At 42.5% G+C, this 26,858-nt stretch overlaps 1 protein-coding gene across 1 annotated transcript in view; it reads left to right on the top strand.

Moving 5' to 3' along the window:
- SLC36A2 (solute carrier family 36 member 2) overlaps positions 1-26,858 on the top strand; it is a 75,077-nt gene that overhangs the window by 46,666 nt on the left and 1,553 nt on the right. The window contains exons 6-13 of the mRNA XM_060144059.1: positions 2,965-3,055; positions 3,666-3,754; positions 4,304-4,399; positions 8,077-8,161; positions 11,434-11,652; positions 13,261-13,359; positions 21,631-21,797; positions 23,924-24,093. Coding sequence (XP_060000042.1) covers positions 2,965-3,055; positions 3,666-3,754; positions 4,304-4,399; positions 8,077-8,161; positions 11,434-11,652; positions 13,261-13,359; positions 21,631-21,797; positions 23,924-24,093 — 1,016 coding nt within the window. The remainder of the gene's footprint in view (positions 1-2,964; positions 3,056-3,665; positions 3,755-4,303; positions 4,400-8,076; positions 8,162-11,433; positions 11,653-13,260; positions 13,360-21,630; positions 21,798-23,923; positions 24,094-26,858) is intronic.

Raw genomic sequence — 26,858 nt, 5'->3', positions numbered from 1 at the left:
GGAAACTAAGGCAAGTTACCCCAGGCCACACACTGGCTCATTGGCAGGATGGGGGCTGGACTCCAGTGCTGGCCCTACAGTCTGTCTGTCTGTCTGTTTGTTTCTTTTTAATTGAAGTATAGCCCTAGAGTCAGTTTTGCTCCTGGCCAGTCCTGATAATGTCCGGGAGAGGGGCAGAATCCCCAGCCTCTTGGTGGAGAAGGTGACACTTGAGCTAAAACCACAGACAACCAAGCATTGCCTCCTTCCTGCAGTTACCCGGGCCTGTACTTCCATTGACAACTGCAGTGACAACATCAAAAGCACAGTATGTGGAACAGTCTAGTTTCTTCCACCTCCCTGGGGTATGTGTGGGGGGAAGTGGGGGGGGTCACTCATGAGGCTTTCAGACCGTGATAAGGAGGGGTGTACTGGAAGAGTTTCGGCAGGAAAGCCAAGCTCCAGCTCCCTTCGCCTCCACCATTCAAGCAGCGTGGCTAGTTCACTGAGGAAAATGGGTGGGGCGACTGGCTGGCGTGGTGGTCAGGTTCCGCAGCTTGATGACGGAAATGTTGACCCTGTCGGTGTAGTAGAAAGGTCACTTGCATCCAAGGTGTGAGTCTGCTCCTTCTTTCTCGAAGCCTCAGTTTTCCCCATATGCAAAATGGGGACACATTGTGAATTTAAGGAGGTTGCCTGTGGCAGTTACATCTGAAAGGTTTGAGTGTTGTGTGGGTCGGGGGAGAGTGTGCAGCAAAGAGGGAGAAAGAGGCAGGCAGAGCTCCTCCCACTGCCACCCTGTGGGACCATTCAGGGATGGACACAATGACTGACGTTGTGACCGGGTTCACTTGCCCCAGGACTAGTACCCCAGGGTTGCTAAGAATTCAGGATCCTGAGGGTGAGATCTCCAGGCCTTGGGGCCATCCACTGCCGAGGTGGGCTATTTCTCCATCCGAGGCCTTGAGGGAACCAGTCCTGAACGGTTGGGTTGGAATAGTGACATCTTATGGAAAAACCCGAACGAAATTTTCGGCCAATCCAATAAGATATGGTTTGATGGCAACTTTAGCTACTTAAGAATCAAAGAAAGAAAGCAAGTCAGAACTAGCTCCTGGCTTGGAGGGAGGCAATAAACAGGTTGGGTAAGCATGGTACCTATGGAGTTAGCTCACTGGGGTTTGAATTCCCACTTTAGCTACTTACCAGCCTGAGCAAGTGATAGAACGTAGTACTCTAGTTTCTCCCCTGTGAGAAAGCAGTTGGCTCCTTCCCAGGGTGGCTGCAAAGACAATTTGTGCAGGAAGCCCCCAAGCTTAGTGCCTGTAAGCCGACTTCTGTGACTACAGTGACGTTCCGAAGTCACCAAAGGAGTTAAGGCTAGAACCCAGGTCTCCTGCCTCCCAGCCCAGTGCTTTGCACAGCTCACCACATTATTAAGTTGTCTGAGTGGCCCAAAGTTAAATTCAGATCTCCTAAGTCCTTTAGTTAGAAAGTTCCAAGTGACCCTTTGACCCTAGTTGCAAAACAAGTCCATCATTGGAGGGCCGTGGGGTGCAGTGCTCAATCAGCGATGTTGACACCCACAGGGAGAGAGAAAGGGACGCAGAGACTCTCCACCCTCTTTCTCCCACAGTTTTTCTCTTTAACCCTTAACAAATAAATGGGCAGATCCTCAGGAAGCTAGAGGATTCAGGGATTGATATAAAGAACACTTACATTAATCCCTGAATGTTTGAGGCAGTTCTTCCAAAAATATTCCTCCTAACATTCATAGAGGCTCAGCAAAGTGGACATGTTGCCCAAGATAACACAGCTAGTTAAGTAATAGATCAAACCCATGCCTCCGAAGTAGAGGCGTGGAGTCTTAACCACTGGACCACCAGGGAAGTGCAGCCTTGGGTTTTAATCCCTGGTTTTTCCAACCCCAGAGACCAGGCTCCTTCCATAATACCTCTGCTGTTCTTCATAGTAAGTCTCTTCACTTGGAAGGCTGTCATGGGGAATTTCCAAGGTTTCTCAAGTTATAAATGTTAACCCGATACTCAGTTTAACCTTGTCCAGGTACAAAGAGGTGTAAAAGTAGGTTGTTTAGTTAATTCACCACCAGAGAGGATACCTCCCTAGAACTTTACCCCGGCTGGCTTAGACCTTGTCTTCTGGACCACCTTCACATCTGTCTTAAAAGTCTGAGTGTTGGGTTTTGTTTTTGCCGGAGGTAGGAGACTTGCCATTCCCCAGTTTGATGTCCTGGCCTGAGGGAAAAAAAAATCCCTCTGGAGCCCAAACCCTAAACAACCCTGTCCCAACAGACCCCATCTGGGGACCAAGTCATTTGACCTCTTCATTAGTCACAATGATTTCTCTTTGCTGCCTGCCCTTTCTCCTTTTCTCTGAGTTCAGTCCTATATCTGCTACCAGTATTATGACCTTGGGCTGTTCGCTGCCCTCTCTGAGCCTTATTTCCCTCAATTATGAAATGGGGCTGTCCCTTTAACCCATCTCTCTGGGCTCCTTTCCGGGAGGCAGTCCAGTAAAAGTGGGATGAAGAACAAAGACTCTGAGGCAGTTCTGGGTTCAAATTCTGGCTCCCCAATATATCCTTAGGTAAGTCATTTTTTAAAAATCTCTATTCCTCAGTTTCCTCATCTGCAAAATAAGGGCAATAACCTGCTTCCTTGTCTTGACAAGAGGATTAAATGAGATAATACATGTAATCCTTAGCATAATGTCTGTTATATAGTAAGTGTTCTAATGGCATATATTGAGTGTTAGCTGATAAAACCAGGACAGTTCTGGGCAAACTGGGATGGTTGGTCACCCTACACGAGATCCAGAGTGCCAGCAAAGGCCGTGGAGACTGAAAGACAACCAGGAGCCCACCTATCCAGCTCAGCTCAGGTGTGGGCACGCTGGGACAGAATGCCTGTTGGATCTCCTCACCTCTGCACACGCATATGCTCATGTCTTTTTCCTCTCCTTTAGAGCATTCCAGGCCTTGGTTCACCTGGTGAAAGGTAACATAGGCACAGGGGTCCTGGGACTACCCCTGGCTATGAAGAATGCAGGCATCCTGGTAAGAGGGGCTGCCACAGGTGGGGCCAGTACAACTGGATGGTAGCAAGGAGGTAGGAGGACAGCCTCTAAAGGTTTTTAGTAGCCTACAGCAAGTAGCAATCTTTCTGAAAGGCAGCTTGGTCCAGACTTGGAGTCTAGATATCTAGCCTAGGTTTGAGTTCTGACCCTGCCACAGACTTTGAGTGGCCTCAGCAAGTCAGTTGTCCACTGTCCAGGCCTCAGCTTCCTCCCCTGTGGAATGCAAGGGTTGGACTATGACTAGTTTTCTAGCTGTGCTCTGTAGAGCACTCGCTCTCAGGGGCACCTCAGAGGCCACTAAGGACCGCAATTCTGAGCCCTTACTCCTTCCACAATACCCCATTGTGATTGCCTTTTGCACTTTCCCAGAGTACGACTTGAGAGCATCTTTGCAAGAATAGATAACATTGTAAGTCAAGTATACTTCAAGAAAGGAAAAAGAAAAGAAAGAATCGCTGTTACTGCTGAAAAGGGTTTGCAAACCAGTTTGCTAGAAAATTCTTTGAGTCCGGAATATTATCTGCACTACCAAGAGTTATTCACAAGTCCATTCTCTTCTCTCTTCCCTTGCCCCTTGGCCCTTCCTCCAGGTGGGCCCTCTCAGTTTGCTGGCCATGGGCTTCATCTCCTGCCACTGTATGCACATCTTGGTCAGGTGTGCCCAGCGCTTCTGCCACAGGTGAGGAAAACACCGTCCTCTTGTCACTTCCTTTGGTACTTGGTTCTCAGGGACATCCCAGAAGCATCCCACATATAACAAGAGTTCACTTCTTAATTTCTTCCAACAAGGCCAAGAAAAAGAGAAAAGCATTTGGGGCAGGGACCTAAATGCAGCTCTACCACATGACTCATTAGGTGATCTCAATCAGGCCATTGTGCTTATCTGCTTGGCTCATCTATAAATTGGGCATAACCAATCCATGCCTAACCCTGCCTCAGAGAATTGTCATGAGGATCCAATGGGATCAAGGATATGAGAACTACTGTACCCATGCGAGGTGTGTATTATTACCCATGTTATATAGTCACCATCCCACTTGACAGGTAAGGAAAACAAGCCACCAAGGAAATACCACCAGGTTTCAAAGCCTGAACTAGAACTTGGGTTTCTGCCCCAGTGTTCTTTCCGTTCTAGCTGGGTTCTGTCTTGCTATGTGTCTCCTGACTTTTCAGTATATTATCTTAATTTAAACTGCCTCTTGGTAACTGTATGCAGTCTCTCCTGCAGACTTAACAAGCCCTTTATGGACTACGGGGATACGGTGATGCATGGACTAGAAGCCAGCCCCAGCACCTGGCTCCGGAACCACGCACACTGGGGAAGGTACCTTGTTTTTGCTTTGCCCAAAGTAGGGAAGACATGTGGCTGTCAGGGATGCTCTCTTCCCTGGACAGTTGGCTCGTGTAACACAGAACGCTGGACTTCACATGAAAGGGATTCAATGGCAGTCTTCCTGATCCAGCCCCACTCCTAGTATATACAGGGTTCTCATTCCTTTGCTATGCAACTTGAATATCATTCACTTTTTTATTAAACCACATTTATCTAGTTGCGACTATGTACCAGGCCCTAGAAATACTGTGGGGAACAAGGCAAACAAAGCTTTGCCTGTGCAGAATCCATAGTCCAATGGGAAACACAGACCTTAAACAGTTTAGGACACAGTTACTTAATAGCCACTGGGATAAGTACCATGAAGGAAAGAAGTACTAGTTGCTACCAAGTAGGTAAGGAGATGTACGTGGGTTCAGGTAGGCTTCCTAGGATGGAACAGTTGAGATGAGTTCTGAAGGAAGGCATTCTTAGGAATGAGGAATTACCTAGGGAAAAGTGGGCAGGAGCCTGAAGGGCCTTCCAGGAAGAGGAGCAAGCTATGAGGTCCTGAAGCAAGAGGGAGTATGTGACAGTTTCAGGGTAAAGAACAACCAGGTAGCTTGAGGGCAGATAGGGAGATGATGCTGAAGAAGGATCCGAGGGCCCAAACAAGCTGTACATTTTAGACCCACTTCAAGGTCTTGTTCTTTTCTTAAAAGCAACCAGGAGACCATTGGAGGGTTTTAATCAGAGGCTTTCCTGTTTTAATCATATTTGCATTGTCTGAAGATCTGTCTGGCTTCTGTAAGGAGAAGAGATTGTAAGGGAGCAAGAATAGATTTAGACCCATGAAGAGGCTGTTGACAATGTCCAGGCAGGTGACAGTGATGGCTGGGTCCAAGCTGGTGGCAGTGGGGATGGAGAAAAGTGAATTTGGTCATGATTTGGGCCCCAGGGTTGTGGGGAAAGGAAAGAAAGAGTCGAGGTTGACTCAGGCTTCTGATGACTTCTGTTTTGCGTATTCAAGCAGAGATGTCAAGTGGGTAGTTATATGTATAGGTCTGAACCTGTCTTCATGCAGGAGACACTGAAGTCATCAGCTGTGATGCCAGGGGACAGAAGAGGTCTCTTAGGGAGAGAGTATATAGTGAGAAGAAAAGAGAGAAAAAGACCAAGACGTTGAGGGTTCCTTGGTGAGCTGAAGTCTACCTCCTGCAACCTCCACTTTTTTGCTTTTGGAGATGATGGAAACAGTCAACGCCTTCTGTCTCCTGGTACTTGGGACTAAATCTACCCTTTTGTCTTTGTTTTCCCACCTCTCCCCACCCTGTCTGTCTACTCTTTTCTACTCACCTCTAGATTATCAAAGTCTCTCTTGAACTGTGATACCCCAAACTGCACTACCTGAGGCGTGCCTTGCTCATGAGCATCATGGGTCTGGCACGTCTCTTGACCCAAAGCCCATTCACATACTGAATTAATAAATTCAGCCTATGAGCAGACTAGGAAGGCTATGGGATGATTTCTAGTATTTTCCCAATTGTGTGACCCAAGAGGTGGCTTTTGCCTGTCGCAATGCGTCAGATCCTTCTACTTATTGCTGGGCATGTAAGGTAGATTTTCCTGCTCTATTTAGGAATTTCACTCCACTAATTATCTCCTCTCCTATAACTTGAACTTCTTTTTTGAACTATGGGCTCTTCCTCTCAACATTGAAATGTGTTCATGTATCTCCATCTTAAAAATAATAAAATAAATTAATAAAGCCTCCTGGACCTTATACCGTCCTCTATCTCATATTCATTATCTGATTATTCAACAGATATCTACTGAATACCTGCAGTGTGTCAGGAAGTGCTTTAGGCAGTGGGTTTACTACGATGAACAAAACGGGCACCTTCAAGACTGGAACTCACACTCTAGCTTTATGAAAGAATAGCCCACCCTCTAATTTTACATCCATACACCCCATTCACACCTCCTTCATGGGTCACCTGGCTTTCCTGTCCTATACTTCTACTGAAGTCCTTTCCACCAATGTCCTAAAGGACCTCCCTATTGTACCTACTTTGCCCTAGAGAACCTCTCAGCAGCAGTGGGTACAATCGACTGTTCTCTTCTTCAGACATTCTCTCTTCACTTGGCTTCTGTTAAACCCTTTTTCATCCTAGTTTCCCACCTACCTCTCTGGTCATTGCTTTGCAGGCTTCTTTGTTTCTGTCCTCCCTTTAAATGTTGGTGTTCTCTAGGGTTTGGAATGCTGCCTTCTCTTCTCACTCTGCACACTTTCCAACACTAATTTGCCTTCTCAAGGCTTTATCCATCACTGACAAATCAACATTTCCAGACCCCAATATGTGGTTGTCTCCTGAATGTCCCCTGTAGGAACCTCAAGCTCAACAATACAGGTACTGAATGTGCCATTTCTTCCTTTTCCCCTAAAACCTGTTCTTCCTTCTGAGTTTTCCAGTTCATTTTGTTGTCCAAGCTAAAAACTTGTCACTCACCTTAAGTCACTTCCTTTTTCCTTCCCCTAGATGTAGGTAGTCACCAGGTTCTGTAAATTCTAGTTCCCTAGTGTCTCTTAAAATGCTTTCAGTTCTCTCACCCTAACAGCTACGTCTTTGTCCAGGTGGCTGCCATCTTTCACCTCCATTATCTGGTCTTCCCATCCTCAGTCTTGCCCCCTCCAATGGACTCTCCACATGGCAGCTAGAGAAATCTGCCTAATCCCTCTGCTGAAATGCTTTTTCCTCACTACTTCTTCACCATCTGCCCCTCCTCTTTATTCCTTTTTTTCTTCTCTCACTCTCTTTCTTCCTCTTCCCAAGGGACTCCAGCTCAGGTATTGGTTTTTTCTAAGAAGGCTGTCTGCTCTTTAATTCGGATAAAATGCCCTTTTTACCATGGCCCTTAGTGCCATATTATTATTTTTTTAATTTATTTATTTCTGGCAGCACTGGGTCTTCGTTGCTGCATGCGGGCTTTCTCTAGTTGCGGCGAGCGGGGGCTACTCTTTGTTGCAGTGCACGGGCTTCTCACTGCGGTGGCTTCTCTTGCTGTGGAGCACGGACTCTAGGCGTGCAGGCTTCAGTAGTTGTGGCTCGCAGGCTCTAGAGCACAGGCTCAATAGTTGTGGCGCGTGGGATTTGTTGCTCCACGGCATGTGGGATCTTCCCGGACCAGGAATCGAACCCATGTCCCCTGCATTGGCAGGTGGATTCTTAACCACTGCGCCACCAGGGAAGTCCCGCCATATTATTTTTTATCCATCTCACCCACTAGTCTCTAAACCACTAGAGGAAAAGACCATGTGTTATTTGTCTGTGTATCTTCAGTGCCGAATGTGGTGTCTGGCACATGGTAGGAAAAAATTTTAATGATTGCTAATAAGTTGTGCCTATTGCCTTACATCAGTTAGTATCAACACAGAGCTGGGTATGGGGCAAGGTTCCTGATGATGAAGAATTTTACCACTGCTGAGTTGAGAGTGTGGAGGTGGTTGAGAAACATGTTTTTCAAAGAACTATTGTTACATCCCTTCTACTGCCCCATTGTTGATTGTGGTAGCAGGACCGAGGGTGCTGGTCGAGGGTTACCAACCCCTGGGAACAGAAATGGAAATGACAAGCCAGCTCTTCTTTTATAACAAGTTTTTTTCTTTTTCTCTCTCTCCTCTCTTTCAGGCGTATCGTGAGCTTCTTTCTTATAGTCACCCAGATGGGCTTCTGCTGCGTGTACATTGTGTTTCTGGCTGATAATTTAAAGCAGGTAGAGTCTTCTAGAGAAGGCGGGAGGGAAAAGAACTTGGAAAAGGAGGGTCCTCTTTTTCTAGTTGTTCAACAAATAGCTTCTTCTCTTTGGGCCCTAGTATCCTCATCATACAATGAAGAAAGTTAAACTGAGTGTTATCAAAGAACCCAGGCTTCCCCCAGTTCACATATCTGCAGATTTCTGTAAGTGGTTACTTTATCCACAGTACCCTTTGTCCAAGAGTTGTCTCTAAAACTGGACCTGTCCTCAAGGTTGGTCTTTAAAGTTGAGCTGGAAGTAACCTTGGATTTTGTCAATCGTCCTGCCTTGGTACGTAATCATCCTTAACTCTTCTTAAACAGATATAGGTCTTTTTGAATAATACCTAATCTTTGGGCCATCTGTATCTCCCTTTAGCTGTTTAATCTCCTTGGTTTAACAGTTTTTTTGTCCCCGAGAAATTCTTCTGATCTAACCCAATATTTATCTTGGAGCAATTTGAGCAAAATAATGTGGGTAATAACAGAGGCTATCCTTAATCAATAAGCTTAAAAAAGAAAACTATTCTTCAGGGCTCTTTTTCTGTTTATAGTAATACCAGAAACTTGGAAATGTAAACAAAAAATTAAAAAGAAGGAAAAAAATAGTAAGAATTCAGAATTAGCTTCTATTATGTGTCAGGTACAGTGATCATTTTATAAATTTTCCCTCATTAATTCTCTCCATGGTCTTATCAGAGTAGATACTATGGTTATTCCCATCTTGCAGATGAGAAAACTGATGTTATGAACTCTATAATGTATATAAATATGGTCACAGAACAAAGGTTAAAAACACAGGCCTTTTTAACATCACAGCTCAAGTTTTTAAACACTATGCTATACTGCTTCTCAAAATAAAACAAAATTATTCTTAATCCAACCACTCATGGATGGTTTTAAATGAGCATTAACTGATTAGCATTTTTAGATGTCCTTAAATTTTTTAGTGTAATTTTTAATAGTTTTATGATTTTCCATCATACAGATGACTTAGTCTTTTATCATCTGATATTTTCTGCTTTTCTACTATAATCTGTACAACTCTTTGTATAACCCTTTATTACTTTAGTATATGTATTTTTTAAGTAAAATTACTGGGTCAAGGAATTTGATTTGAAGGCTCTTAATTGCCAGATTGCTGCTTGGAAATCAATCTGACATTAGCAGAACTTTATCAATCATCTGTCTAGAGACAAGGTAAGCACTGTCTCAAGGAGTTTGCAGACTAAGTGGGATGTGCTCTAAGACATATAAAAAGCTAAATATCAATATAATATGTCGGTGTTGGGTCAGGACTCCACTAACACCCTGAGGTTGGGGATGCTTAATTGTGAACTAAGGGGCAGAAATGTATGGGAGCAGGAGAGATCATTGGAGCAAGAGAAGCCCCCCTTGAGGAGATGCACCTGAGCTGGGCATTGAAGGGCAGGTTGGAGAAGTAGTGGCAGCCAAGGTGGGAGGAGGAATAAACACCTGAAGGCAGGAATGTACGGGACTTGCTCAGGAGAGGCAATACAAGTGGTTGTAGAAGAAGGTGTGGGCCTTGGGAGAGGAAGAGCTTTCATGGTTGAATGGGTCCATTTATGGAAGGCCTTGAATACCTGGCTAATGTTCCAAGTATTTTTCCTACTGTAGTGAGGAATCAGAAAAAAACAAGACAATGATTTATTTAAGTATTCATGATGTGTTAAATGAAAAGGAGATTTTTTTAAATTAATTAATTAATTTATTTTTGGCTGCATTGGGTCTTCGTTGCTGTGCATGGTCTTTTTCAAGTTGCGGTAAGCAGGGGCTACTCTTCGTTGCGGTGTGCAGGCTTCTCATCGCGGTGGCTTCTCTTGTTGCGGAGCAGGGCTCTAGGCGTCCAGGCTTCAGTAGTTGTGGCACATGGGCTCAGTAGTTGTGGCTCGCAGGCTCTAGAGCACAGGCTTAGTAGTTGTGGCACACGGGCTTAGTTGCTCTACAGCATGTGGTATCTTCCCGGACCAGGGATCGAACCCGTGTCCCCTGCATTGGCAGGCGGATACTTAACCACTGCGCCACCAGGGAAGTCCCGGAAAGGAGATTTCAAAATAAGAGTGTATACTATAATTTCAGTCTTGTAAAATAAAAAGGATGCGTGTAATACATGTAATTTGTGATACTGCATAGAAAATGTACAGATGAATATATTGCAAGGCATTACCATGGCAACCCATAGGTACTGAGATTATCATTGATTTTACATTTTCTTCTTGCTTAAATCTAGTTTCTAATTGTTCTGCAGTGGACTGTGTTGCTTGCACAATAAGACTGTAGCCATTAAGTCATGCTGATTCCAAAGGAGGGTGGTACCCTCCGTCCTACCCCCACTTTGCTGGGAGGTATTTGTACAGCGTGCAGGGGGTGTTCCTTGTTTGTCGCAGTGACGCGGAGATGCTAATACCTTTTACTGGGTGGCGTCCAGAGATGCTAAATGTCCTGCAATGAATGGTCAGATGCTCACAAGGAAGAGTTCTCTCACTCAAAATGTCAGTATTGGTCCAATTAAGAAACAGTAAGTGATGAGCTTTCTTGGTTATGAGCAAAAGAAACAGCTTCAGTGGAACTTCAGCAGAAAATGAGTTTAGTGGAAGAATATTAGCTAACTTCCAAAATGACAGAGAAAACTAAAAAAAAAAAAAAAAAAAGGTCTCAGAAAAGGACAGGAACAGGAACCAGGGCAGCTAGGGGGATGTCGATAGAATTGATGTGCAGTCTCCTCGGGGATTCCCTGTCGTAATTACTGTTTACCCTTTTCTAGGTCTGCCTTGTGTCATTTTGCTTGTTATTTAGATTCATATTCCAGGGAGAGATGTGAGTGCCTGTGCTTGAGTCAAAGGCAGTGCTTTGGCTCTGCCACATGATTGTGATTTACAGTCCACCAAGGTTGCATTCAGGTGAGAGAGAATGCGCCAAAAATAAATGAAAATCAGGAGGAATGGATTCTGCGTTGCCAAAAGCTAACGAATGGCCACTCTAAGTTTAGGTATTTATGTTTATTAAGTTCGTTTTTTATTAAAGTTATTTCTGCAGCCTCTTTTGAGGAAGTATGGTGCAGAAGATTTGCAATAAGAAATCCTAAAGTCACTCTAACTCACTCTGAGACCCTGGCACGTGAGACATGCCAGCTCTTTGTGAGGGGGTCTGATTATGGGCCAGGCTCTGAGCTAATGATGTGGCCAGAAAATTCATCGAATCTTCTCCTTGCTTTTCCCATTCGTCTCCCAGGTCGTGGAAGCGGTTAATAGCACAACCAACAACTGCCATTACAACAGGACAGTGATCCTGACGCCCACCATGGACTCGAGACTCTACATGCTCGCCTTCCTGCCCTTCCTGGTGCTTCTGGTGTTCGTCAGAAACCTCCGAGCCCTGTCCATCTTCTCCCTGTTGGCCAACATCACCATGCTGGTCAGCTTGATCATCATCACCCAGTCCATCATCCAGGTTAGCACACCACACTCCTCACTCCTCTAGTGGGTGGAGCCTTTTATCAATGATAGACTGACACCTGGGGCCAGCCCTGAGGGTAGATATATATGCACTTCCCTCTTCAGCTTAGAGCCCACTTTACTGTAACATTTCTTCCACAAAGCTGTCTCTGCGCACTCTCATTTTTCTGGGTATCTCCTCTTTGATGTTGCTTCTCCAATACTCGTTTTATGTCAAATCCTGGTTTTAGAAAAAAATTATGCTTTGCAAGGAAAATATCTTGATTGGTTAACTACAGACCATTCCAGTAATGGTTAGATAGCAGCAAAAGGCAGATAAAAAGCAGGATTTTCTACCACAGCTAAACCTTATAGAACTAGTCTTACATCCTCTAAGCTATAATTCCAAGTAATTGCAAAATTACCCCTAGGGAACTCAAGAGAAAACAACAACAACTAATATTTAGTCACAGAGGTATAAATAGAAAGTCTTGAAAGACCACAAACAAATCTATCATGATGTAAATCACACGTCTTTGAAGTTGAGTATGGATATTCATTTTCCCTCAGTTTCCCACTTTTCTCTCCTTTCTAATTTTCATTTTATAATGGACAAGCCTACGTAGAAATTTAAATCCAGAAGACCCTTGGCATGCCTAATACCTTTCAGATGTTTTCCTCTTTCAGAAGTCACAAGAAAAAAACATTATTTTGTCCATGGAATTTAGTAAAAATAAGACATGAGCCAAATATTTTAGGATAACCACAGATAAGTCTTAAGGCAATATTGATAGATTCTACAAAATTGAATTTCCCAATGAAATAGCTACCTCTGATTTATTTTTGGACTATTCCAGAGGTTGCTCAATTAGAGAAATTGTTCTGTCATTATTTTCACATACTAGGTCACAGGGTACATAAAATATTTATTCCACACACTTTTCTTCTTCTGTTTACAGCTCATTGAAGAAGAAAAGGGGACTTTCATATGTAACGAATTACTTTGGGCTCCCTAGAATATCACTGTAACTATAGTCAAAGTAATTTCCCACGTCTATAACCACTGGTACATTCAAAGTGTTCTTGGGGGGCTTCCCTGGTGGCGCAGTGGTTAAAAGTCCGCCTGCCGATGCAGGGGACGCAGGTTCGTGCCCCAGTCCGGGAAGATCCCACATGCCGCGGAGCGGCTGGGCCCGTGAGCCATGGCCGCTGAGCCTGCGCGTCCGGAGCCTGTGCTCCGCAACGGGAGAGGCCACAACAGTGAGAGGCCCGCGTACCGCCAAAAAAAAAAAAAAAAAAGTGTTCTTGGGCACTTTAGGCTAGTACTAACCTGTGGTGGGCAAGATTGTCTTCTGAAGGATTCTGATAAACCAGACTCCCTCTGTGAGATCCCTGATCCTTCAGTACTTTGAGAATACCTTAATCTTTCTTTCCTCTGGCTCTTTGCTATTGGGAAGCGTTAAAATCAACTCTGATTGTGGCCTACTTCCTTGTGAAGTTTTCTGAATTGCTTGATATTCAATTTTTTTTATAATTCAGCTTTACTCTCAGAATACTCTTCTCTTAAGGGATCCCAAACATGCTTTGAGAGAAAATGTCTTTACCACATTTCTCTCCCCCATAGGGAATTCCAGACCCCAGCCGCTTGCCACTGGTAGCAAATTGGAAGACCTACTCGCTCTTCTTCGGAACAGCCGTTTTTTCATTTGAAAGCATTGGTGTGGTAAGGTTTCAATTGGGGTAGACTTTCCAAGGTGCTGTGGGTGGCCTTCTGAACAGGAGCTGGGAGCTCTGGGCTCTGTGTGCACGGGAGAAACTAACCTCTGACCTCACTTGGGTCAGGTGGAGAAACTAACCTCTGACCTCACTTTGGAACTAGCAGGAGAAAGTAGGTTATAGCAGAGAGGTTAGAGCAGTCGGGAGAGTTTTATTCCTGTCCCAGTACATTTGTTAAACATTTATCTTCATATCAACATGTCTTTATTAATCTTTAAAAATCAAGATAAATGGAGGTATACAACTTAAATTACAGGATTTTTATGAAACATAAAGGAGTTTTAAACTGGAAAGTACAGTTTATTTACAATGGATTATTATATAGTCTCTACTTCCACACTTGAGGAAGGATAGTGCTGTGTATAATTTTTTTCTTCCAGTTTTATTGAGGTATAATTGACATACAGCACTGTATAAGTTTAAGGTGTACAGCATAATGATGTGACTTACATATATCATGAAATGATCATCACAATAAGGTTAGTGAACATACATCATCTCATATAGATACAAAATTAAAGAAATAGAAAAAAATTTTTTTCCTTGTGATGAAAACTCAGGATTTACTCAACTTTCATATATAGAATAGTGTTAATTATATTTATAATTGACCTACAGCAGTATGTTAGTTCCTATTACTTACAATATAGTACTTCGATATTTCTGTGGCTTTCAAAATGATCACCATGGTAAGTCTAGTTATGATAAATGTCACAATACAAAGATATTACATATTTATTGACTGTTTTCCCTGTACTGTACATTTCATACCTGTGACTCATTTATTTTGCAAGTAGTAGTTTGTACCTCTATGCTTTTTAAGTTTACTTTTAATTTATATACAGTACAATTCACTTTTATTTGGTGTACATCTCTTTAAGTTTTGAGAAGTGCAGAGTCATAGATGTACCACAATCAGAACACAGAACAATTCCCCCACCATAAAAAGCTCCCTTGTGCTGCCCTTTTTGTAGTCAACTTACCCCCACTCCCACTAACCCCTGGCATCCACCTTCTGTTCTCTGTCTCTATTGTTGCACTTTTTCCAGAATGCCATCCACATGGGATCATACAGTATGTAACCTTTTAAGCTTGGCTTCTTTCACTTAGCTGCATATACAGTCATCCACGTGGTTGCATGCATCAGGAGCTTGCTGCTTTCTACCGCTGAGCATCCACTGTATGAGCAGTACCACAATGTGTTGAACCATCCCCTGTTTAAGGACATTTAGGTTGTTTCTAGTTTCTGACGATTATGAGTAATGCTACTGTAAGCATTTGTGTACAGGGTTTTGTGTGAACATATGTTTTCATTTCTCTGGGAGTAGGTTTGTTAGGTGACATGTTAATGTATGTTTAACTTTATAGAAAATTGCCCAACAGTTTTCCAGAATTGCTATACCATTTGGCATTCCCACCGGATGTATGAGTGTTAGAATTCCTTTGCATCTTTGCTGGTTCTTATCTGTGTTTTTAGTGTTTTTTTAAATTTTAGCCATTCTAATAGGTGTGTAGTGCTATTTGATTGTGATTTAATTTGCATTTTACTAATGACCATTGATTTTGAGCATCTTTGTATGGGCTTATTTGACATCTGTATATCATCTTTGGTATAAGTGTCTGTTCAAATCTGTGAATTTTTAAAGAACTGAGTTGTTGTCTTTTATTGCTGAGTTTTAAAAATTCTTTATATATGCCAAATGCAAATCCTTTATTAGATGTGTAATTTGCAAATAGTTTCTCTAGTCTGTAGCTTGTCTTTTCATTCTCTTAACATTGTCTTTCATAGAGAAAAAGTTTTAATTTTGATGAAGTTCAACATATCAAAATTTTCCATTTATGGATCCTACTTAGTTTATCTAAAACTTTAGTTTTATCTAAAACACTTTGCCTACTCCAAAGTCACGAAGACTTTTCTCCTATATTTTCTTCTAAATGTTTTGTTTTCATTGTACATTTAGATCTATGATATATTCTGAGTTAATTTCTGTTAAAAGTGTTTATAGGTTGAAGTTCAATTTTTTTAAGGATGCCAATTATTCCTTCATCATTTGTTGAAAAGACTATCTACTCTCCATTGAATTACCTTTGCATCTTTTAAAAAGCTAATCGATATATGAATATGGGTCAATTTCTGGACTTCCTATACTGATTCATTGATCAATGTGTCTTTCCTTTCACGATACCAAAATATCTTGATAACACAAGCTTTACCTTAAAATCATGTAATATTAGAGCTCCAACTTTGTCCTGATTAATATTTGTGTGATACATTTTTTTCCGTCCTTTTATTTTTTTCTTGAGATAAAATTCACCATTTTAACCATTTTAAAATATATAATTCAGTGGTTTTCATTGCCTTCACAATATTGTGCATTCATCACCACTGTCTAATTCCAAAACATTTTCATCATCCCCAAAAGAGACCCTATGCCCAGTAAGCAGTCAGTCTCCATTCCCCTCTGCTCCCAGCCCTGGCAACCACAATCTTTGTCTTTTAATTGGTGTGGTTAGACCATTTGCAGTTAATGTAATTATTATGTTTATTAGGTCTGCATTTTATTATTTGTTTTCTGTTCTACCCTTCCTTTTGCTTTCCCATTTTCTCTTTTTACCTCCTTTTGGATTCTTTGAATACTGTTTAGTATTCTACTTTAGTTTGCCCGTCAGAGGTTTGACTATATCTCTTTCTATAATACTTTTCATGGTTGCTCTAGGGATTACAGTATACATATATAACTTTTCACAGTTTACTTACAGTTAATATTTTATCATTTCTAGTAAACTATAGAAATCTTATAGTTGTAGAGTTTTTTTTTCTTTCCCCCCTTTTTGTTGTAATGACCATATGTATTACTGGTTTGGCCAAAAAGTTCGTTCGGGTTTTTTTAGGAAAAACTCGAACAAACTTTTCAGCCAACCCAATACATCTAAATATATCAAAACACCATCAGAAAAATGTTATAATTTTTGCTTTCGGTAGTGCCACATGGCCCTTTTGATAAACCTACTAAGGGAAAAATAGTCTAATGTATCTATCCAGGTACCTACCATTTCTGTTGCTCTTTCCTTATTCCTGAAATCACAAGTTTCCCTCTGGCATCATTCCCTTCAACGTGAACAAACTCCATCATTATTTCTTTTAGACTGGTGACAAATTTTTTTCATTTTTTTTTATCTCAGAATATCTTTATTTTTTGCCTTTATTCCTGAAGGATGTTGTTGCACAATATAGAATTCTAGGTTGGCAGTCTATTTTTAGCACTTTGAAAATATGGTATCCCTTCCTTTTGCCCTCAGTGGTTCTGGTGAGAAATCTGCAGTTATTTGAATCATTGTTCCCTTATATGTGATGTTGTTTTTTATCTGGTTACTTTCAAGATACTTTTCTAAAAATCTTTGGTTTTCAGCAGTTGTATTGTCTGGATTAGTTTTCTTTGAATTTGTCCTGTTTGAAATTCACTTAATTTCTTGAATCTGTAAATATATGTCTTTTACAATTTGGGAAGTTTTCTTTTTCAAAAATGTTTTTCTGAACCAATCTCTTTTTCTTCCCCTTCTGGGACTCCAGTGACCTGAATGTTAGACACTTTGATATATGTCCCACTATTTTCTGAGGCCCTATTCATTTTTTAAAATCGTTTTTTCTCTTTCATGTTCAGATTCAATAGTTCCTATTGATCTGTTTTCAAGTTCACTGACTGTGTTCTGTCATTTACATTGGACCTCTCCAGTGGGGTTTTTCAGTTCTAAAATTTCCATTTGGTTCTTTGGTTCCTATTCCTTCAGCTTCGTTGCCAAGAACTTGTATCTGTCCATTTGTTTCAACAGTGTTCTCCCTTACTTCACAGAGGATGGTTATAACACTTGCTTTAAAGTCTTTGTCTGATATTTTCATAATTTCTGTAATCTTAGGGTTGGCATCTGTTGTCTTTTCCCTTGAGCAGTGTTGAGATTTTCCTGGTTCTTTGTATGTTGATTAATTTTAGACTGTATCCTACACATTTTGAATATTATTTTATGAGACTCTGGAGCCTGTTAAAATCCTCTGGAGCGTGTTGACTTTTGTATTTTAGCGAGCAGTCAATCTGATTAGATTCAAACTACAAGTCCTGATATACCTTCAGTAGACCATGGTTTTAGTATCAGATTAGTTTTCAAAGACTTTGAAGTGATATTTGGCTTCACCTTGCTTATATGCTACCCAGGGGCCAGACCGTGGTCTGTCTACACAGTAGTTCTCAAAGCCTTTACTTTGATGCTTCACATCAGTTCCATACGTGTACAGCTCAGGGCTAAGCCCAGACTTCATTCACAGGGATGAAGGGAATCACTTTCTCTGGCTCCCTCCTTTCCGTGTTTTCCTGCACACTCACCAGTGTGCTGCACATTCACCCAGCAGCTTCTTTTTCTGGTCTTCTGGCTACAAAGCCAGGGTTTTAGCCTCCTTATACTCCTATACACTTCTTGTGACTGGGCCTAACTCGAGGGTGACCACTGAGAGTAAAAAGAGAAGAAAAGAGCAACAGGGATTCCTTCCAGGTCTGGCTTCCTGGGCATGTAACCTGTGTGGTCACATGGGCCCCTGCCTTTAAAAGGATTTCACACTTGGTTTAATGCCCTGTGTTCATCATCTTGAATTTCTTGATCTTTGACCAAGTAGCCTTGCATTGTCATTTTGCACTGGGCCCCACAAATTATGTAGCCAATCCGATTCCCCCTTTACTCTTTGGACTCCCAAAGTCCTCTTTCCCTGTTCCTCTGCTCCAAGAGAAAGAGTTTGTCTTGTCTCAGATTTTTAGGTGCCTACGTAACCACCACAGTCCCTGATACAACAGATTGCTGCTTTGTGACTGAGACTTGCCTTGGGGAGTATGGCCTGGAGAGTAAAAAAGGAAACAGAATAATAGGGATTTTCTTCATGCTCTCTGTCCCACAGGGTCCCCTATTTTAGGTCCCTCTGGCCAGAAAGAGGATTTCTTTTTGAGTTTTTTCTCTCTGCATCCACTACATAGTTCGAGGATTTGGGCTCTCCTTGAGTCTAAACTAGGAGAAACAAGAAGAAAAAAAATCAGGAAGCTCACTGCCATGATGGCCATTTTTACTGGTTTTGAGCAATTCACCTTCTATTATATACTTTTCAGAGTCCATGGATAGTTGCTTTATGTATTCTGTCCAGGGCTTTTAGTTTTAATTAGTGAGAGAGATATGGTGCAATGTGCTTACACCATCTTAATGGGACCGGAAGCACTTTATATATAGAATTTTGAACAGTCATGGCAAAAAGAAGAGTGGTTGAGCAAATGACTTTTGAGGCAGAATGTGCTGGAATCTTAACTTTAGTCACAGGCTAATCTCTGAACCTTAATTCTTCAACTATAAGATGATGATTCTACATGTTCAGTAAGTGTTTATGAACATCTACTATGTGCTAATGATTATTAGTATCAGAGTTCAAATTACCTTTAGAAACCTTCTATTCCAGTCTCTAATTTTACAGAAGAGGAGCCTCACCCCAAAGAGGGACAGGGTCTTGAGCTGCGTCACCAGCTGGGAACTGCTACAGCTGGTACTATTCACTCCCAAGCCAGAGACCTTCCCACTTTATGTGAATGGGCATTTAATCTCTTTGATTGTGGGGAGGCGCGGGGGGCAGAGGGAGAAAGCCAGTTACAGTAAATCTCCTACATACAAACCTTCAAGTTGGGAACTTTCAAAGATGCGAACGCAAGGAGTGAAACTGTGCAGCTTGCCCTCTGTCTCCTATTGCTGATGATACTTCAGCTCTACATCTCCCACCTCCTCTCCCTCCTCCAGTAAGTAACTCTTCTTGCCTGTTCACTCCATACCAGCCCCTGTATGCCATCTGTTGTACTGTACTGTACTACTGTACTTTTCAAGGTACTGTACTGTAAGATTAAAAATGTTTATTTTTTGTGTGTTTTTTATGTATTATTTGTGTGAAAAGTATTATAAACTTATTATAGTACAGCACTATATAGCTGATTGTGTTAGTTGGGTACCTAGGCTAACTTTGTTGGATCTATGAACAAATTGGACTTATGAATGCGCTCTCAGAATGAAACTCTCTCTTATGTAGGGAACTTACTGTACCTAGTATGAGCTGGCCTTGTAAAAAGATCATCTTTAGCCTGGGGAATTTATGCAACAAAAATGTATTGCAGGGTAGGAAAGCTCACGTTGGATTGCTCTTCACCTAATCCCCTGGACATTTTCCCAAGCACCTGCTGCATCTAGGAACGTGCACCTAACCCAGAAGAAAGTGGAAAGTCCCAGACATGCCCTCCCCTCAAGCGTCTGCCATTCACATGGGGAGGGAGGGGAGGTGCATACAGGACAGAGAAGGATTTAACAATACAAAGGAATGGGTGCTAAGTTCTCACTAAGTAATAAACAAGCCCAGGGCTGTGGGAGTTTAGGCAAGATTGGGTAGAAGTACTTGGACTTTGGAGGACAGCCCTGGTTTGCAGCCTTCCTCTGCCACTTCCAAGCTGTATAGCTTGGTGTAAGTTATATCATCTTCAGAGCCTTGTTATAAAATAAGAATTACACCAAGTACCAGCTTCATAGAGTTGTGGTCTTTGCAGTATTACAAAATAATTGTAGTTAACATTTACTAAGTCCTTACTGTGCGCCATTTCAATGCTCATGTAATTCTCCAAAAGATTCTAACAGGTAAGTTTTCAGATCAGGAAACTGAGGCACAGATCACCCTAATGGTGCATGAAGTGTGCTTAGCACATGGCTGGATCAAGGAGAAGGGGAAGGTGAGGGTGGGCCCTCGGTCAGTAGAAGTCTGAGGAGGAAATTTTGAGATGAGGCCAAAGAGTTGGTACCAAAGATAGAAGAGACCTTGGAATGCCCAACAGGCCCAAGAGGCAGGCTGGCCGCAGTTTGGATTCTCTTAGAGCCAGATATGCATCTGGGGAAGAAGGATCCTGAGAACATGGTATGTGGGGAAATGTGTCTCTGGGGAGCCAGGGCGCTCTAGTCCCAGTGCTGCTGCCAGCCCACTGCATAACCTGAGTCTTGGCCTTCCCATCCGTACAGAGAGGGGCAAGTGCACTAGAATTGGGAGCCTCAGACTCAAGTGCTTTTGGAAGACAACGTGGGTGGAGAAGCCAGATATATGTCAGTGTGAGAGGGAGAGGTGGGCCTGGTAGGTGGAGAAAGAATGTTGTGCTTAAAGGCATTCATGTTCAGTTGTCTGAAAGACTGGCCAAACAAAATGCACCTGCTGGCCAGATCTGGCCGCCCCAGGGAGTTGAGCTCCTGGGTCTGGTCAACCTGCAGGGTGCTTCCAGCTCTGAACGGTCCAGGGATCATCTTGTGACTGCAGGCCTTCCTTTCCTTTTTTTTGTTTTTTAATTATTTATTCACTTATTTTGGCTGCGCTGGGTCTTAGTTGCATCACGCAGGATCTTCATTGTGGCATGTGGACTTCTTAGTTGCCGCATGTGGACTCTTAGTTCCAGCATGCATGTGGGATCTAGTTCCCCGACCAGGGATCGAACCCCGGGCCCACTGCATGAGGAGCGCCGAGTCTTACCCACTGGACCACGAGGAAGTCCCTCTTTTTTTTTTTTTTTTTAACTGTGGTGAAATATACCTCACATAAAATTTACCATCTTAACCAGTTTTAAGTGTACAGTTCAGTGACATAAAGTACATTCATATTGTTGTACAAAGATCATCACCATCCATCTCTTTTCATCTTGCAAAACCCAAACCGTGTACCCATTAAACAATAATTCCCCGTTTATTCCTCCCCCCAGCCCATGGGACTCACCAGTCTAATTTCTGACTCTGAATCTGACCACTCCAGTTACCTCATATAAGTGGAATCACATAGTATCTGTCATTTTGTGACTAGCTTACTTCACTTAGCTTAATGTCTTCAAGAGTCATCCATGTTGGGGCATATGTCAGGATTTCCTTCTTTGAAAGGCTGAATAATATTCCATTGTATGTATGGACCACATTTTGTTTATCTATTCCTTCATCGGTGGACACTCAGCTTGCCTCCAACTTCTGGCTACTGTGAATAATGCTGCTATGAATGTAGGTATACAAATATCTGTGCATGTTCCTGCTTCCGATTCTTTTGTGTACATACGCCCGGAAGGGGCATGCCTTTCTTCTTTATGCTTGTGTTCCTCTTTCTCCTCCTCTCTTCTTACATTGGGCGTTTCTGTAGGTTCTGCCCCTGGAAAACAAGATGAAGGATGCCCGCCGCTTCCCAGTCATCCTGTCTTTGGGAATGTCCATCGTTACTGCCCTCTACATCAGCATCGGGACTCTGGGCTACCTGCGGTTCGGAAATGACATCAAGGCCAGCATAACCCTTAACCTGCCCAACTGCTGGTAACTCTATGGGCTCTCAGGCGGTAGGGACTCAGCGCCAGTGGGAACAGGAACATATAGGTCACTTTCTCCTCCTTTCCGCAGAAGGTAAACTGAGGTCTGGAGGGTCTCCACAGGGAGAAGCAGAGCTGACACTGAAACCGTGGGCTCTGGATTCTCTGTCCAGGGAGCTCTTCTTCAACAACAGCCTCCCATGTTGAGTGAGGCCTTGATAGCTAGCTTAGTATGAGGAAGGACATGATTTAGGAAGAGAGGGGAGAAGTCAGAGTCCTTGGTCACCTAAAGAGAGAAAGGAGGGGCACAGAGAAGGGCAAGAGGCAGAGAGTGGAGCCGGTGGGTGGCTCCAATTACATTTACTAAGGCTGCACTACCAAGTCCTGCAGAGTAGCTAGGATGAAAAAGTAGTAAAACAAGAACCAATTGGGGAAGACCATTAGAATCTGGAAAATGTTTATATCAAGTGACCCAATTCATATAACAGTTAGCTGACCCAGACTTCAACACTGGATATTTAAATAGACAGATGAACCCCTATCACATTGTGCAGCACTTTCTCCCACACTGAGGCATGTCATTAATTACCAGGTGCCTGTCTTTTTAAGGGTCACTTGGAGGCTTAATTTGTCTAAATGGGGCTCCTTTCCCAAGTTGATCAATATCATTCATCGATCATTTACTGCATCCCAATTACACACAGATGCCAGTCTAGACACGTGGTGTGGAGGGTGCTGATGTGAGTAGACTATGATTTTGAGCTTCACTATCTTCCTCAGCTCATGGTCCAATGGGAATGGGGAATGGATAGTGTACGTACACAGATACAACATAGAACAGAAAAAGAAGCCCTCCAGAATAGTGGAGAGCACTTGGGGACTCCCAAGGAAAGAAAGTACATTGGAATGGGAGAACAGGGAATCTCCCTGTCCAATGAGAACTCCGTCCAAACAAGGACAACGACAGCACCTCTGAATCCAAGACCCAGTTACACCAACTCCTAGCTCATGGTCATGGATGGTTTATTTAACTTCTCTGATGTTCAGTTTCCTCTTCTAAAAAGCAGCGTTATCATGTGGATTAAGTTGGGCATGCCTAAAAGCATCTGCAATGCATCTCCTCTAAAGATGGGAATTTTTAAAAATAGATGGGGTTTGCACAGATGGAAAGGGAGTAGAGAGGGTGTTCCAGGCAGCAGATAGAGTGTGAGCAAGAAACACAGAGATGTGGAAGTTTGCCTTTTTAAGGAATGGACTAAATATACACAGACACAGTCATACAGGTTTATTTAACATGCCAGATGCATCTACCACATTAGTGGGCTAAATGAAAAAAGCCTTATCTCCATTGGTCAAAGAAGGCATCGATAAAACTCAGCATCCCCCATCACATGCTCTCCTGCCCCCAGTCTGAGGCCTGCAGGTAACCCTGCCTCTCCTTTTATCCCCCAACCCTCACACAATCCTCTGTGTAGACTACCTCTTCCCTCAAGGATTTGGGATTCTGCAGTTCATTCAACCACCTGGAAGCATTTGTTGAGAGCCTGTTATATGCCAGGTGCTTTGGGGGATCCAGAGAATTCCTAAGAAAAGAGATTACAGAAGACCAGATCTTTTAGACCCAGGTTTTTTGGTCTTCACCCCTTATCACTTGTATCTCCCTGAGCAAGGTACCGGGCCTGAGCCTCTGTTTCCTAAAATCTAAAATTCAGCATCAAGTGATGATGGTTTATGAAGGTGTTATATATACCCATACCTGAGATTCTTTTTATGTAGAGATGACCCTCTCAACGGTTTCCATTTGAATCTATTTCTCTATTTCCACTGCATGCTCTGCTGTGACTTCCTCTCATAGAAGGTCCCTCCCCATCATTTTCAGACAAGGACACATTTGCCTATGGGACTGTTCCAAGGTCAGAGGTTAATGTACAAGGAGGCCAGGGACTTCCCTGGCAGTCCAGTGGTTAAGACTCTACACTTCCAAGGTAGGGGGCTTTCAATCCCTGGTCGGGGAACTAAGATCCCACATACCTTGCAGAGAAGCCAAAAAAAAAAAAGCAAAAACAAAATAATAAGGAGGTCAGGTGTCAGAGCACGTTGGCCTTGAGAGCACTGCTCTGGTTTGTCCTGCAGGCTGTACCAGTCGGTCAAGATCCTCTACATAATTGGCATCCTGTGCACCTACGCCCTGCAGTTCTACGTCCCTGCAGAAATCATCATTCCCTTCGCCACCTCCCAGGTGTTAAAGCGCTGGGCACTGCCTCTGGAGTTGTTCATCCGCCTCGCCATGGTCAGCCTGACATGTGAGTAGGAGGCAGAGCACCTCGTTGCTGTTTTCCTGAGGGTTATCAGGAATCAGCCAGATGGTAGACAATAGTCATGATAACCAGCATTGATTGCATACTAACTGTGTTTCAGGGACCATTCTAAGGCTTTCCAAGTAGTAATTCATTTCATTTATGCTTTAGGGGCAACTTAATTCTTACATGTACCTAATTAGACAGATTTACCGGTGTCCAGCTTGAGGGAGTGACAACTTATCAAATAATAATCACAATAAGAACTGACTTTTATTAAACACCTACTATGTGCCAGCCACTGTGCTAAGCTCTTTCTGTTCCATATTTCATAGTATTTTATTCAGTCCTTGCAGGAACTCTTATGAGGTAGGACTGTGATAAACCCTACTTTGTAAATGAGAAAGCTGAAGCAGAGAGTGATAAGTAATTGGGCAGGAAGTGCCAGAGGTGGGATTTGAACCCAAGTCCAGGCCCATCACCCTTCACCTCCAGGACAGAGGTTGAAAATGGTGGCCAGTGAGTCTAATCTGGCATCAGAGGTATGTTGTTTCACCCTCATAATGTTGTATAAATTTGGGCCAACATTAAAAATGTGGGAGAGGTCTCACATACAAATGCAGATTTCTAATGTTTGGGGGAAAAATAAAATGATTTGGCAAACCTAGGGTCACATCCCCATTGGCAGCAGTGCCTTGGCCTCCAATGGGCTGGTATTCACCTGTTGGCTTCAACTGTCCCCACTCACCCCCTCGGCAGCCCTCCTTGTGCTCCAGGCCCTATGATCCAGGGTGCCCCTTTCTGTAAGTATTTTAGTGGAGGCGAAGATGATAGAGATTCCTGTGTTGCGTTTGCCATGGCCCAGCTGTCCCTAAGCCTCCTTTTAATTGTGATTCTTGCTGTGCTAGACCAGCCCATATAAATCATGGGACACTGATTTTCTTCCTTTGAAGTTATTTGTTCCCAATTTGTCCTAGGAGGCAGGGACACTACCCTTCAGAATATTAGAGACTCCAGAAAGATCAATGAATTTGCCCCAGATATGAAGATAACAATTCCTTAAGCTTCTGTATGCATTGCCCCAGTCAGTACATATGGAAACGGTTACTTGCAAACAAGTAATAATAATAAAGTAATAATGAAATAATAACAAAAATAACTTTTCTGAGTGTTTTACACGAATTAACTCATTTAAAACTTTAACACCTGGGCTTCCTTGGTGGCATAGTGGTTGAGAGTCCACCTGCCGATGCAGGGTATACAGGTTCGTGCCCCGTCCGGGAAGATCCCACATGCCGCGGAGCAGCTGGGCCCGTGAGCCGTGGCCGCTGAGCCTGCGCGTCTGGAGACTGTACTCCGCAACGGAGAGCCCACAACAGTGAGAGGCCCGCGTACCGCAAAAAAACAAACAAACCAAAAAACAACTTTAACACCATTTGCAGTATGAACCATAATACCTAAAAGGATAGCTACCGTCTCCATTTGGCAGATGAGGGAAAAAACTGAGAAACGGGTGGAGACTTACCCAAGGCCACACAGGGAGAAACCAGAATCCTGCCTTCCAGTCCTGTTTTGTTCTGTTATACCACACTCCATCCTAGGAGACCTGGGGGAGCCTTCTGGGCTTTCTTTGTAACTAGGAAAATTGTCCATCAGGTAAAATAAAAAATGTAAAAGCCCAGGCCTATAAAACAGCCTACAAAAAAAACTATATACATATATAAATAATATATAATTATATATAAAAATTTAAACATATAATTATATATATTACATATTATAATTATATAACTATAAAATATAATTATATAATCACATATACGTATATATTATATATATATAATTTCAAAATCTTTATTTTAGCTTTTAGTATTTCTTTGTTAGATGTTTTCTGACATGTATATAAAACCTGGAGAAGATACTGCTTTAGAGGGACCCTGTGATCTTGTTCCCACTGAAGACCCCTTTCTATAAATAATTTCACATTCTAATTGTTTGCAAGTAAGAGGTTCTTGCAGTCATGTTACTTATTAATGTTAGTTCCACGAAGGTAGGGTTTTTTTTTTTTGTCTATTTTGTACATTGACACATTCCAAACAGCTGGACAGTTCCCAGCACTGTTATTTAGTGTTATTTATTAAGTAAGAGCTTAATCATTGAACATGTAGAGATTCAAAATGTACTTCTGTGGCATAAAAATTATCTTAGGCTAAAAGCATTAGAACAAGCAGCCACAGGGGGTGCAAACCCTTATCTAAACTTCCTTTGCTGAATTAAGCAGGAACTTCTGAAAAATACAGGCACCATAAATCCCCTTTCTGGGAGATTTTCAATCAGAAAGAAGACTAACGATCATCACAGACTGAGTAATTACTTAAATTATCAGAGAATGTCATACATTCCACTTGTTCTTGCATGGAAGCTAATTCTCCCCCATCCAGTTCCCCTTCTTTGTTTGGAGAGCCAGTTCATCTGAAGGCTCCCTAGCCCTAAATAAACTTTGTCTTTCCGCCTGTTAATTGCCTAATTGTCAGTTAAATTCTCAGGCCCCCAAACACTTGAACCTGAATGGGAAGAGGGAAGGTTTTTCTCCCCAACAATATGAATGTATATATTTGAACAATAATTGGTTGAAAATGATTGAAAGGAGACACACCAAAATTTTAATGTATAAACCTCTAGTGAATGTGATTGGGGGTTATTACAGGAGTTTCAACATTTTCTTTAAGTAACTGAATGTATGAGAAACAACTGGTATATGTTTTAAGAAA

Source organism: Lagenorhynchus albirostris, chromosome 3 (genome assembly GCF_949774975.1).
Source record: "Lagenorhynchus albirostris chromosome 3, mLagAlb1.1, whole genome shotgun sequence".
Taxonomy (NCBI): domain Eukaryota; kingdom Metazoa; phylum Chordata; class Mammalia; order Artiodactyla; family Delphinidae; genus Lagenorhynchus; species Lagenorhynchus albirostris.
The sequence above is the reverse complement of the archived record's forward strand: the minus strand, read 5'-3'. Positions and strand labels throughout refer to the sequence as shown.